This window comes from Pararge aegeria, chromosome Z (genome assembly GCF_905163445.1).
Source record: "Pararge aegeria chromosome Z, ilParAegt1.1, whole genome shotgun sequence".
Classification (NCBI taxonomy): domain Eukaryota; kingdom Metazoa; phylum Arthropoda; class Insecta; order Lepidoptera; family Nymphalidae; genus Pararge; species Pararge aegeria.
In genome coordinates, this window is record NC_053208.1 from 12,897,758 (window position 1) to 12,912,973 (window position 15,216).

Genomic DNA, 15,216 nt, shown 5'->3' on the forward strand with positions numbered 1-15,216 from the left:
ATGTACCTCTAAGACCTGTGAAGTATTATTTCGGTATTCATTTACACGTTGTATATAACATCAACTTTGTATTTATATATCGTAATAAAAAACAAATCTATAGAAGAAACCAAGTACCACAAAATGTAGAAAATAAGTTTTAGGCCTGCTAAAACAATTAAGTATAATATAATTTCGACCACTATTCTTTTAATTCATATTACTAACACTTAAACCAAAAAATAATAATAAAATCTCCGTGCGAGGGCTTTTAAAATTGCCTTTGTACATATTATCAGATTAATCTCAGACACACCTTCATAGACTTTAAGTCCAGTCCATCCTACTAGTATAATTTATATTAACTTTGATTCAGAATGGCCTTGAGGCTGAACGCAAACTCACCAGATGGCAAGTTAGCAGATGGGACAGCAGGCAATCTGTCCAAATTATTAACCCAAAACCACAAACGTCCAATATAAAAATAATTAGTTGAGGAGTTTTTCCATATTAAATTTAAAAAAAAACTTGATTTAGGAGCATTTCAAAAAATAGGTCTCATGTTAATATATGAAAATACACCGTCAGTGGTTAAGGGTTAAGAAAGAATGGGATTTTGAATATTAATTTTAAGAGACAAGAGCTTTTCGCAGCTTCAACTTGTAGCTAGAAGATTGTACACAAGAGCTTGGCGGCCAACGAAAAAATAGTATAGGTATCTGAAAAATCGGTTCAGTTTTGAGTATTGATTAATAATATAACTAACTATATGACCAGGCATTTGGTAATATAATATTAATATAAATATCGGAATGGTAAGATACAAAAATGTAAGCCTTACAAATCTCTAAATATAAGTTTATCAAAGAAATTATTTCCAAAACTTTTCTTTTTATGCAACACCTTAATATTCTTAATATGTCAGATTTTTAATTATTACAGTTTAAATTAAAATAGCTCATTTGTGCTGTTAAAAACCTTTAAGGTTTTTAAGATTAATAATAAATAATATGAGTTTTTTTTCTGAAATAGTTCTTTTCAATTGATTGGCGTTTATGGACAATTTACTATTCGGTCATTTACTGTGAGAAATCGTAAAGTGCGTACGAAAAAAAGGGGCCGAGAAAGACCTCAATCGACATGGTTGACAGAGGTCCAAAAAGAGATCAGGGAAATGGGGCTCACAGAAGATGACACCTAGCACCGAATTAAATAACATCGCTTGATTAGGAAAACCGACCCCGCATAACGGGATAAGGCAAGGCCAAAAAAGCAGAGATAATTTTTCAGTGAATTAATGAGACTGATTTTGTTATATTTATTGGTTAGTTTAATGGTATTACGTGAACAGACAATACGAATTTATCCATAACAATAAAACGCTTCATGAAATACCCTAAGCAATCGCCCTACAGATGTACTAACCAATGAAAAATATAAAAACTCACTCTTTATCACTCAATATCACCTTACGTGATTTAGGCCTTTGCACTATTATATCTTAAGAGTTATCATGGTAAGTTAGCACTATTCCAACTCTGCGGTTGCTAACATTACTCTTACCTATATTATAATTTATAATTCGAAAATATTAACAAATGAGATCCATTACTGGGTTTGCCATCCAGATAATAATTATGGAGATCATTAATCAGCATTTTAATGGGACTTATCAATTCAATTTTATTTTTCTCCATTTAATAATAATTACAAGAATAATTCAAATATAATAAAATTTAAGATGTCTACTATCTACGTTGTAACCTAAGAGATTCATTGTAAATAAACTTGCCCAATGTATAGCTAGGCTTTGATAAATAAATTTGTTAAAATGACAAGAAAATTCTCACAATAATTAGGTGCACTATATAATATCGTAAGTATACTTTCTTTTAACTCGCCAATATCCATTTAAACATGAGCGAGTTCTGGAACAAAGTTATCATTGAGAGGAATCTCAATATTGCATCCAGTTTCTTTTACGATGACATTGCCATTATCCTCGACTATGGTGTCCATAACAGTCGTGACAGCTGTAATGTTGTTGTTCTGTATGCTTTCATCGTTACAGATGCAATCAGCACATTCTTCGACCGCAGCGGTGACTGTGTGACCCTCGTTTGGCTTATCCTCAACATAGTTCACTACCAGCTGAGCAGGATTGTTGACGCCGTGTTTCTTCTTTCGTCGACGATTATTTTCCGTGACGATGGCTCCATCTGAAGATGAAGATGTCTGGCGGTGGTAGTACTTTAAGTTTTTGCGAATTCCGCACCGGCATCCTTTTAGAGCTATTTCCTTCCTGTTTGACAAAACATAATTATTTATTAATATGCTGAATATATTATGTATAATTATTATACAAACTGAACAATGCACATACTCAGCAATGATCCGTTCACGTTGTTCAAGCTGCAAACGTACAGTGCACACTTCCATGTAGAGTTCATTGGCCCTGGAGAGCTGTTGCTCATAAACATAGCGTACATCACGGGCATGTTTTAAATCATCTTGACGTTGACTGATCGCATCTTGAGGTGCAGGCTTTTTAATCCTATGGAAAATAATATGTTATAAAAAACAAATGCTATAACTTATCTGTAATAACATATCATGGTATGGGGACTTGTATATACTTTGAATATAATCTCTCCATGCTACTGTGCACTTCTTGGCGCCAAACCGCTTGCGTGTTATTGAAAGTTTCCTGGTCCAAGGAGCAAAGCTCTTCACCTGCCATGTCTAAATGGGCTGCAATGATCTTGAATGGTGGTCTGTATAGTAATTTTTACATTTTAATTTTTACATTTAATACATTAAATGAATACAATTAAAAAAAAAATTTATCATACAGAAAACTTGATTTAAAAACTGTATGTATGTTATACCTGCTGCGAGGCACCCTGTTCCAGCATTGATTAAGCAAGAGTTGTATGCTACTTGGGCATGTTGAAGGTACCGGTAGTGCAATTGTATCAGTTCCCACTCCCCACATGATAGCATGTGTCTCTAGACTCTTGTATGGAACTTCCTGTGTGAGGAGCTCCCATAGAACAACACCATAAGACCACACATCAACTCTTTCAGAGCATGGCTCATGGCGGATAACTTCTGGAGCCATCCATGCAACAGTACCAGTAAAACTCATAATAGCGCTGACATCATTCCATTCTCGACTTGTTCCAAAGTCACTGACTTTGACTACAAGATTATCAGCAATCAGAACACTGAAAAAAAATTATATGGTCAGACTTAGTATTTCAAATAAAATATGAAAAATATTGATATAGTAAAACTTACTTAGGACTCTTAAGATCCCTGTGTATTATCTTATTATTGTGCAGGTAGCTCATGCCTAGAGCAATATCCCTGGCCCATCGGACTATCTGCTTGGGGTTAAATGTAACACCACTATGGAGAAAGTCAAAGAGAGGACCATACTGGCAGTACTCCATAACAAGGCAGTGAAATTGAGACACTGTACAAACCCCACGGAATCGAACTGAAAGGAGAAAATTATGTAATTTAAATGAATCCCTGTAGAAAATGCAATAGTTTAAGAAAGTAACAAAATCTCCAAAAATTATTGTACGTGTGCAGGTGTGGACCCACCGACCTTTAAGTGATCAACATACCTATATTTTCATGATTTAATTTTCTTAGATGTTTTATGTTTGCCTCATTTTTGTCTCTTAATTTCTTAACTGCTACCATTTCACCTCGTAACGATCCTCCAAAAACAACCCCTTGAGCTCCAGATCCCAAATATACCAATTCTGTAATTAGTTCAAAGGGCACTTCCCAATCATTTTCTGCAAACAATCATAAACAAAACAAAACCATTAACAAAGTAAAAAACAATCACTGAAATTAAAAAACATTACTATTTTTTATACAATTTCTAAAATACTACTGTTGCCTGTATTCCATTTGCAATAAATCCTATAAAAAGGTGGCATGTTATGCCTTGCCAAAAAATCAAGTTAATTAGTTGCTTAGGGAGTGAAAGAAGGTCAAACATACAGACTTTCGCATTTATAGTATTAGTAAGGATAAAACAATAACAACGCAAGCAACAATAACATACAACCCATATGCTTTGTAGATATATATTAAGTAAGCATGCAAGAGGTTTTGATATAAACCACAGTAAATAACAGTTTAAGCAATTATACAGAGGTGCATTTTAATGTTGTTTATCTAAAACAGTTTAAAAATTTAAAAAATTAAAAAAAAATCTAAGATTGTCAATGTTATTGAGATCTCTTTATCAAAATTCAAAAATTAAAAATTCATTTATTTCAAGTAATTAATAAGCAATTTTGAAACGTCAAGTCAGTCTGTTTGTAGTGACTCTACCACTGGTTCGGAAGGCAGATTCCACTGAGAAGAGCCGGCAAGAAACTCAGCAGATTGTTCTTTTCCAACATAATTTTAAAGTTTCACAATCTTTAGAATTTTTCTGTTTTGTAAGATATGAGAGCGGAGTGGCCTGCTTCTTCAACAACAAACTTCCAATATGTATGTTACACATTGGAAGTACAACATTATAAAAGGATTAAGGATGAGTCTCTGTAAACATGTTCTTACAAACTTCGTGATTAATTCCATATTGGAATTGAATATTCTATGGATATAAGATTATTCTCTATGATAACCTGTCTCTGACCGTTTGCTTAAGAGACCAGTTCAGTGATAAGGTCACCTTTACCATGTGATATTTTGAAATGTGTTCTTTGTATGTTTATTATGCAATAAAGATTAACTGAAAACAAAATATTGAATGGTAATATTAATAATAACAATAATATTTCTGCTAAATTATTTAAATTGAAACAAATTTTTCTTTAAGCTTTTTCGGATGAATCTCTTTTGAAGTCTCTCTTTTGTGAATCTCTCAAAACTTAATTCCTACAATCTTTATGTTTAGTTTTATATTGAGATAGAATAGTGTATTAGTATTTTGGGTTGGTTTTTATAAATTCAATAATTTCGTAAAAATAATAAAACACAACTTAAATTATTGTGTATTGGTTGGAAAAGACCAGTTTCAGTGATAAGGTCACCTTTGACATTTTATAGGGTATATTTTTGAATTAGTATGCAATAAAGATGGATAAAGATCAAAAAATGAATATTTAATGATAATAAAATACTGCTTTGATATTTTTTGATGTTGCTTTTTAGGTAAGTAACTAAATAACAAAACGAAACATATAATAGCAATAGCAAATAGCAATGCTTAGGTATACTAAAAAAATAGATGTTTAACTTAAAAAAAAACCGTTACAAAGAAAGTCATCAAACTGATAATGCAGGCATATTGAGGGTAGCGATGCAATGTATTTGCGAGAAAATCAATGCTTCCCCCCTTCCTCTCCATGAACCTGCGTAGCGCATCGACCTTGAATGCGTCCCTGTGATTGCATCCCTTAACGGAACGAGCCCCGGGAATTTTACGTAATACATAACTATACAACATCGGAACAACAATGATTACCTTGAGATTCTTCGTATTCGCCAGTTTTGAAAAGTGACCAAACAGTCGAAAAGCATTCTAAAACACCACTCATCCAATATAAAGTCTTTTTATCTCTCTCAGCCAATGTAGAGCCAAGAGGTGGCTCAGCCTTCATCGTGTTGCGAGCACCTCCGAATTCAATTTGGGCTAACGGATCCATTTTTAATGCGTGGTATTAAATCACAATGTGATATATTAAACTGGAAATTCACTGGGTTGTATAGAATCAAAAGCTTTCTTTATTTATCGGCAAATACACCTCTTTCCTTGGTGAAAGCGCAAACTCGAATGAAAGCACTCTGTGCCTGTGACACGGATTATCTAAGGTTATTGATCTAAGGACTTTCATCAGAACTTGTTAGTCTAAGGAAATGAACACAGACCATATAACTACTCATGGTGTGTTCATCGATTCACCATTTAATTTTTTTATCTCATTCGTAAGCATGACCAACCTTTTACAATCTGTAAAAACAAAAAAATCCTCACCTACCAGTAAATAATACATACAATCCAACCCTACCCAAATAACCACAATCTTGGACACTTGTATTACAGGACCACAACTTCCAGGTCTAATCCGGTGATAATAAATTTTAGTGACAAACATACAGTAAAGCATGGCGAGTGCATTATGTCTCTTTGAGTCAAATACCTACTTATAGCTATCTTATTTATTTGTCTTTCTAGTGTAGGTATTACTATATTTATTATATTATAAAACTATATCAGAACGGTATCTGTAAAATAATCACAATTAAACAGGTTCAGAAAGGCGGTCGGTATAAAAAAATCCGAAAAAGTTTGTCTTCAAGTGTGAGAAAAAAAATTATAGATTATTATGAAACACGTTAAATAATAATAACAAATAACAAAAAAATGTCACCTGCCACCCGTCGAAAATGTCAAATTTTTTCTCAGTTATTTATTACAACAAAATTATAATATTTTACACAATTTTAATACAAGAAATCAAATAGTAAACAATAGAAAAAATAATTAATAATGTACAAGATTGAAAAAAATGAGACGCGGTGGTGGCAGAACGAGATGCGCACAACCGAGATCCAAACATGAGTCATCGTCGTCGTCGTCGTCGTCGTCGTTGGATGTATTTCAAACCCCACCAACATCTGCGGGTGATGTGACGCCTCCTCCAGTACGAAGGACATGCAGGGGCGGCACCACGCGACGACATCAATATAAAAAGGACGACGACCATTCAACATCGGCTAGCTTGGGGCAACAGGGGCTACGGGCTCCCGCGAATGCTCCCGTTACCGGTGGTGTAGTGCGTCGCATGAGATGGTCTCAATCCATCAATGAGAGCGTCATGCGTGCGTACTATGGGGCGACAGAGGGGGGAACTAACCTCACTTCGTACCGATCAAGGATGCTGTCCATGTTTCAGGCGCTTCAACCAACAATGACCGTGACTGCCCAACGATTGTCGGATCAGGTGCGGGCTATCCAGCGACGTCACCTGCTGGATGAGGCTCAACTTGAGCGGCTGCGCTTAGCCTTACCACAGATAAATGCCATCCGTAGCTTACCTCAGCAAACAGTGCAAACCAACATCCAAGAGGAGTTACAGGATGGTGTCGATCTAGCAGTAAGTACTGACCAGGATGATGTGCTTTTGAGGAGTGCTTTGGAAGATGCGATTTTGATGTATAGGTATAAACCTCTTCATTTAAGACCAAAACTGCCTCGGTTGCCCATACATAGACGAAATATGGCGTTAGTGGGAGTTCTAGACCAGATATTAGGTGAATACCTCATAACATCTGAGGACCTAAGTGATACGCATTCGATTCTATTCTGCGGAGCCGTTACGGCGTGTCGTATTGCAGGTATTCAATTCCCTGAACCACGTACGACTCCGCAGCGGACGGATCAAGCTCCAGCTTGGCGGATCAGAATTGAAAGGCGTATCACACTGGCTAGAACTCTCATTGCTAAGCTTATCTGCTTCAGAGAGGGTAATAATCGCCCTAGAGTCATGCGATTTGTGAGCCAGGCTTTTGCTGGGAGTAACATACATCCGTCCCAGTACTTAGTCTGTGTTACGGATCGCATTGACTTCCTGAAGCAGAAAGTTTATACATGGGCACAACGTATCAGGCGATACAAAGAGCGTTATGACCGATACCATCAGAATCGTATTTTTCAAAGAGACCAACGGAAAGTGTATAGGAACTGGGAACGATCTGGTGCTAGTGTGTCAGATGGGGAACCACCGACTTCCGATGCTATGTCAGACTTCTGGCGTAGTATCTGGTCGGCCCCTGTATGTCACACTAATGGTATTTGGATGAACGTTGTCAGGGAAAAATGTGCAGCGGTGGAACCAATGATTCCAATTACTATTACGGCGGATAACGTAAGTTGTGCAATTCGACTGGCATCAAACTGGAACTGTCCAGATCCGGACGGACTGCACAACTTCTGGCTAAAATGGTTCCGTAGTGCGCATTTTGTCTTGGCAGCGCAATTTCAAAATGCCATTGACACTAAGTCGTTACCGACATTTATGACAACTGGTGTCACGTTCCTACTACACAAATCCGGAAATACCACGGACACTAAAAACTTCCGACCGATTACATGCTTACCCACAATCTATAAGCTACTTACATCCATTTTGACATCAAAAATAACGACGCATATCAATGCAAATAATATTTTGGCCAATACTCAGAATGGATGTAAGTCCCGGTCTCGTGGTACAAAGGAACTCCTCATCATTGATACTGCTATTTGCCAGCAGGTTCGGCGAAACAGAAAAAACCTCATGGCTGCTTGGATTGATTACAAGAAGGCCTATGATTCGGTGCCTCATTCGTGGCTCATGGAAGTCATTCGGTTGTATAAAGTCGATGCAACTCTATGCTCTTTTCTTGAGTCATGCATGAGGCAGTGGATGACAGTCCTTCGTCACCCAGGAGCTGTTGAGAACTCTGAATCGACTGAACCGATAGGAATTAGGCGGGGTATTTTCCAGGGCGATAGTTTGAGTCCTCTATGGTTTTGCCTAGCCCTTAATCCTCTCAGTACTTGCTGATGGACTCAGAACTAGGATTTCGCCTTCGCAGGGGTGGTGAGCTCATATCTCACTTACTGTATATGGATGACCTCAAGCTGTATGCATCAAAACGATCAGACCTTATGGCATTGTTAAAGATAACTCAGACCTTTAGCAATGACATAGGGATGGAATTTGGTGTAGACAAGTGTGCGGTAATCAATGTAGAGCGAGGTAGGGTTGTGACCTCTGAGAATATAGTTCTTTCAGAAACTATTATTCTCAAATCACTTCGTGAAGGGGAGACCTATAAATATCTTGGAATGTCAGAAGCACTTGGTATTGAGGTAGGACACATGAAACAGGTAGTGCAGGAACGCTTCTTTAGCCGCCTGAAAAAAGTACTAAAGAGTCTTTTATCAGGTGGTAATAAGGTACGTGCCTTTAATAGCTGGGTCATGCCCTTACTCATATACACTTTTGGCATTCTAAAGTGGACTCAAACTGAACTGGACACTCTGGACTGTAAAGTTCGCAAACTGTTGACGGCTTACCGTATGCATCACCCACGTTCCTCTGTAATGAGGTTGTACATCCCACGCAAGTGTGGAGGACGTGGTCTTCTGAATGCCAAGAACCTTCATAATCGTGAGGTGTGCAATCTTAGAGATCATTTTCTTAGAATGAATATGGGTATGTGTAAGGATGTCGTTGCAGTAGATAAGGGTCTTACTCCACTATTCCTTGGCAAAGAGAACTGGCGCAAGCCAAAAGTACTTAGCAACTCAGATCGTGTGGCGGTATGGAAGAGTAAGGAGTTGCATGGCAGATTCTACAAGGCCCTGTCGGGACCAGATGTAGATCAAATCGCATCTGTATCCTGGTTACAGTTCGGTGACCTATTTGGGGAAACCGAGGGTTTTGTCTGTGCAATTATGGACGAAGTCATCAAGACGAGAAACTACCGGAAACACATTATGAAAGATGGCACTCTAGACATATGTCGAGCGTGTCGTCGTCCAGGGGAGTCCCTCAGGCATATAGTTTCCGGGTGTTCTCATCTTGCTAACGGCGAATACTTGCACAGACATAATCAAGTAGCCAGGATAGTTCATCAACAACTTGCTCTTCGGTTTGGCCTTATCGATTTTGAGATGCCTTACTATAGGTACGACCCGGCGTCAGTTCTTGAAAATAGCAGTGCATTGCTCTACTGGGATCGAACGATTATCACTGACAGGTATATTACAGCTAATAGACCTGATATAGTGCTAGTCGATCGATCAGTGCGCCGTGCAATAATTGTTGACATAACTATTCCACATGACGATAATCTGGTGAAAGCTGAAAAGGAAAAAGTATCTAGTAATACTTGGACCTTGCTCACGAGATTACCGCCATGTGGAGTGTTGAGTCGACCGTTGTTGTTCCGATCGTCGTTTCAGTCAATGGTCTTCTCGCGAAAAGCTTCGACCAACATCTCAAGAAGCTTTCGCTTGGTTGTTGGATCAAGGATCGGATACAGAAGGCAGTAGTCCTTGAAACGGCGCGTATTGTGAGGAGGTTTCTCACTCTGGAGCCCTGACCACCGGTTGCTTGGGCATTCAAAAGCCCCGCAAGCGGAGGGTGAAAGTTTTTTTTTTTATAAATTTTAATAGTGCTTTTTAATTTATTCTTAAGCATTGTTAATAATTTAAAAAAAAAAAAAGAAAAATAATAAATGATAGATATACAAATAACAAAAACTAAAAAGTAGTTTTTTAACAAAGTGGTTTCTATTGTCAACATTTTTCCCATCAGCAATATACTAAGGCGTTCGCCAAGCATATGGAATATGGATGCCCTGCCCAGAAAAAGTGTGGATGGGACTTTAGAAGTTGTACCGTGGTCCGTGGCTTAAACCTTAAAAGTGTAGTGTCCCTAGTATCTTAGTCTGTGGTGAGGTTGACAGAAGACAGTGACAGTGACTGACGCAGGACACTGAAATTGAATCAGATATCACTGAAAATTAGCGAACATAAACTGTAATCATTATTTAATTTTAATTAAGTTCCTTGCGTGTTTTAGTGCCTAGTTATTTATCTTATGATAGAAGTGTTCTGTGTTTCAAGATAAGGTTTGAAATACGATAAGACTCAAGAAAGACGCCATAATCCATTTGAATTCAGAAAATTACTTACATCGTATCTAATAAAAATGGATAAAAAGTTTACCCTACCTGAATTGTACTCCCTCTATAGGCGATGGGTTATTAGTAATCCAGGAGTGGTGACTGATGTTGAAACAGTTGCGACTTGGTCCTCGTATTTTGTCGCTGGCAAGATTAATAAGTCACCAATAATTTCAGAATTAGTGTATTCACTATCGAAGCTGTTATCCTTATTTAATGATCGAATTATTAATGAGGCCTACGGTAATGACATACAGCGTTATGGTCTTCAACAACAAATTAAATTGTTGTTGACAGTCATCCATTATTGTGAAGTTTTTGTTGAACTTGTTGTGAAGAATCGATGGGGTAACAAAGGTAAATGGACTGCAGCTACATTGCTACAAATCTTTAAATGCTCCTCTTCTATGGTTTTGCTGTATCGGTTTAAGGAAGTGCCTATACAACATCCGCCAATACCTGCATTGCAAAGAAAAAAGATAATAGATGGCATAGAAAAAGATGGTAGCTCTAATGCATTTTTTACCTTAAAAAGGTCTGGAAGAATTGTGCGCTGTGTTGATGGTGCACCTCCCGTTGCATTACGTGACTGGCAACCCATAAATGTCAAAGATGATAGCCCAATAAACATTGGGATGAAAGATTTAATGCAAGCAGAGTTATTGCATATTTCTAAACCATTAATCCATTTAGCAGCAATGAGACTATTTGGAACAAAGTCTTGGAAGCAATGGTTTGTTGCCCTGGGTATTGACTTGGCCAGTTTCAGACTTTACAACCAACAATTTAAGCACTTGTCTCATGAACAAAGATTGGAAATAAGTAGGAGGAAACTTTGCCTTGTCTTGTATTTGTTACGAAGCCCAATGTATAATGGGTACTCACAGCGTGTGATTGAGGAAACATTGAAATCAGCTTCTAACAAAATACCAATGATGTCATTTATTAGTGGTCCCATTATACAATATTTAAGCCATTGGCAGGACATTTATTTCTACATGTGGGCATCATAAGTATTGATTGATCTACTTAATTTTAATTACATTGATTAGTTTAAGTTGACAAAATATATGTTTTTTTGTTACACTTTTATAAGATTATTATTTGTTTTATAGAACAGGTTTAAGGTTACTTTTATTTTGACAAAAGCTTTTATAATATATGGTGTATCTTATTTATTGGAAGTTATAAAATTTCTAGAGTAAGTAATATTTTCTTTGTGGGATAATAATCATTCTATTTTTTTTTTGATACTTAAAATATTGCAAAAAATATTATGAATAAACATTGATATTATTTTACATTATTACATACCCAGCGTCTAGAGTTAATCCTTTAGAGGTAACATTATTCAACAGTTGATGCACATTTCATACATGCAGGCACTTATTGCATTTACTTATATTATCAAGGTGTGAAATAATTTATTGTTTGTAAAATACTTTTGAAACATTCCTGTAAAGGTGTAAATTTTGTTTTGCACTGATCTCAAGAGCTAAACTAAATTGTCAATTCTAAATATAGTACTTTTCTTTTCATTCTGGAAAAGTGTAACATTACATTTAGACATGACCATTTAGTTTAGTCTAGATATTTGTGTCTAACCCAATTGATACATTTTATTTTTTTAAGAATTATGTAAAAAGCTTCAGCAGAAAATTAAAATTAGTGGGTACCACAATACTGAGTTTGAAACACTGAATATTTTTGGTTAAATAAAACTATCGTTTGCAAGGTAAATTATTTATTTTATTTCCTTTAATATTATACTAACAATAAAATTATACTATGCCATGTCAACATTTGAAGGCTGTTAACTACTAGATCTGTTTGATCGACTTATCGATACAATAATAATATAGACACCAAAAAGTCATCACTATCGCAGTTCCAAGAAGAAGGCTTACTTTCTATCAAGATATTATTATTCAAACTGTGATTAAAATAAATTTGTGCTGTTCCAAGTTCCTTTAAAGACCTTTATTTTTGTATTTCACCTGGATGCTTCTAAGCTTAGATAATATAGGATATAATTTTTTACGTTAAATTTTACTATTACTAAACATTCAGATTGCAAAGTAAGTTGAAATGTTTACATAAATATTAGTTTGTTTTGTACATAGAAATCTCTATCGTATTTTGCAATTTATCAACAGGAAAATACACTATGCAATTATTAGTCACATATTAAAAACAACAGTTCCTTAACATAAATTAATAGAATCAAATCCAACCTTGCAACCGTGAATAACCTACTTTAATTTTATAATGTAATATGTTCATTGTTTTATTCATCATTTTAGACACATAAGAGTATAGAAAAGTCCAGAAAATTGGAGGAAAAGTTACAGCCAAAACATTACCTGGACGGAGAAGAGCATCATCACTTTAGAACTAAGTGCAAATAGTAAGGGGAAAATACACAATCAATGATTAGTTGACTGCACTTTTTGTAATAACAACCTGATTACACTTCCTTTTAAAATAATAATAAAACATAAAAAAATTATATTAATATTATCTGCCTTTAATAGCATAGGTACCTACATGGTCTTTATGTGCTCTCTAAATGTTCGTCCAGGTACGGATTTGCATTTGGTGCACCTGGAAACCCTTTTCCCCTTTTTAAACATTGCCTATGATAATTTATTTACAAATAATTTTTTGTCGGTAATATAATATTTATATAAAAATATATTTTAACCAATAGCAATAATTAAAGAATAAACAAATCTTGAGGATCCAAAATTGTACGGATAAAATATTGAAACATTGTAATGTCACAATAAAATAGAACTTAAATCTCTAATTTCTTAAAGCTCAAATTTGTCCACACTTCTGCAGACAGCGTCCATGGCGTATCATTTATAAAATAAATATCAGTAGTACAGATTTCGCGACTCTTAAACAGGTAATATGGGTCTTTGGGCCTTAAGAAGGCTCAGTCACACAGCGGGCGATGGAAAGAGCTATGCTAGAAGTATCTCTACGTGATCAAATCAGAAATGAGATCCGTAGAAGAACTAGAGTTACCGACATAGTTCAGCGAATCGCGAACTGAAGTGGCAATGGGCAGGGCGCATAGCCCGGAGAACCATCCCAACGTCCATCGGTTCTGCGTTCCGCGTTTACCAGAGTGGGGTTGAAATGGCGACCCCACACTGGTAAACGCAGTGTAGGTCGGCCCCTAACGAGGTTGACAAATGACATCAGGCGAGTCGCTGGGAGCCACTGGATGCAAGTGGCCCAGGACCGTGGATTGTGAAACTCCCTGAAAAGACCTATCAGATAGTGATTGAATCGATCGACTTCTCCTAAAAGTGTCGTGGTTTAAAACATTATTAATATTTGTTTAACTTATTAACGAATGATTAAATAATTATAATTATATACTGTTACATTAAATCTGTTTTAAAAGATTTTTGTACTAAAATTAATGACAAAACATTTTTTCTTTAATTCATACTCTTATGAAGGTTATGTAAACTTTTTTTTTATATAATAAACAGATATGCGTTGGAAACGAATTCTTCCAGGAGCTGGAGTTCACGTACTCAAACGTACGTGTTACACATTAGGTCAAATCGCTGCGAGAATAGTGAGCGGGATGCGAATCGGCGCGAACGGAAATACCCACCCCGAGGCAAATCTGCGTCGCTAACACACCTAAAATACTCTTATGTGGAATGCATTAAACGAAATATGGAAGATAAACGTAAGGTATATTTTTAATACACTATAGAGAAGGACGGAGTAGTACGGCTCAATAATTGAAAATAATCTAAAAAATGCAGAAGAGAACAAAGCATTTTCAATTTCATATGTTTATGCCACTCTGTAAATTGAAATTAATTTAGGCGACCTTTTGAAGATAATATAACAATATTAACTACAAAGGTCATAATTAATATTTAAGTAGAATTTATTGATTGGTAAAGAAGGTCCATATATCACGTTGAATAAATTTGACTAACAAAATATATCACATCGACTTCTTAGAATATCGATGCTTAGAAGCTACTACAACATCCTCATTTAAAGTGTGCGATACGCAAGGTATTAATTGGGGTTTATTGAAATATCTCCATTATCTAGACTAATCTAATGATATCTTTCTACTCAGTCATTGCCGCGTCGATCCAAAAAAGAACCAGCCACATTAGGTCTTAGTATAAATGCACAAAAGATACAGGACATAAGGATTGATGGAATTTCTGGAAGAGATATTAAACGCGTGGCGCGCATACAATGGAGAGGCGTTGTGCATGTTCTTTTCCCTGAAGACAGAACCTTTGTAAAACTTTTTATAATGTCAATTATACAATACGATACACTAATATTAAAAAATATGGCTTTTTAATACTTTCCAGAAATTAATTAGGTTTTTTTATATACAAATATCTTATTCAGGAAAAATCTAAGTTATTAGGAGCATTACAATTTTTTTAATTTCACTTAATCAGATTCATTTTTGAATTATGTCGATATACAACGTGTAACGGAATTAAGAAATACTGTTGA

The 15,216-nt window shown here is 35.9% G+C and overlaps 3 protein-coding genes across 3 annotated transcripts; 2 read left to right on the forward strand and 1 right to left on the reverse strand.

Moving 5' to 3' along the window:
* Positions 1 to 5,785, reverse strand: LOC120636312 (mitogen-activated protein kinase kinase kinase 12-like). The gene is made up of 7 exons (XM_039907738.1): positions 5,480 to 5,785; positions 3,615 to 3,791; positions 3,280 to 3,481; positions 2,868 to 3,206; positions 2,616 to 2,753; positions 2,363 to 2,533; positions 1 to 2,281 (listed from the first exon to the last, which is right to left on the reverse strand). The coding sequence occupies exons 1-7, from the start codon at positions 5,658 to 5,660 to the stop codon at positions 1,891 to 1,893; spliced, it is 1,599 nt and encodes a 532-aa protein (XP_039763672.1). The 5' UTR covers positions 5,661 to 5,785; the 3' UTR covers positions 1 to 1,890.
* A 739-nt stretch (positions 5,786 to 6,524) lies between these two features.
* LOC120636567 lies at positions 6,525 to 8,564 on the forward strand. Its single transcript, XM_039908103.1, has one exon. It carries the CDS (start codon positions 6,525 to 6,527, stop codon positions 8,562 to 8,564), a length of 2,040 nt encoding a protein of 679 aa, XP_039764037.1.
* Positions 8,565 to 10,498: 1,934 nt separating this feature from the next.
* Positions 10,499 to 11,781, forward strand: LOC120635997 (peroxisomal membrane protein PEX16). Its single transcript, XM_039907219.1, has one exon. It carries the CDS (start codon positions 10,722 to 10,724, stop codon positions 11,706 to 11,708), a length of 987 nt encoding a protein of 328 aa, XP_039763153.1. The 5' UTR covers positions 10,499 to 10,721; the 3' UTR covers positions 11,709 to 11,781.
* The last annotated feature ends 3,435 nt before the right edge of the window (positions 11,782 to 15,216 follow it).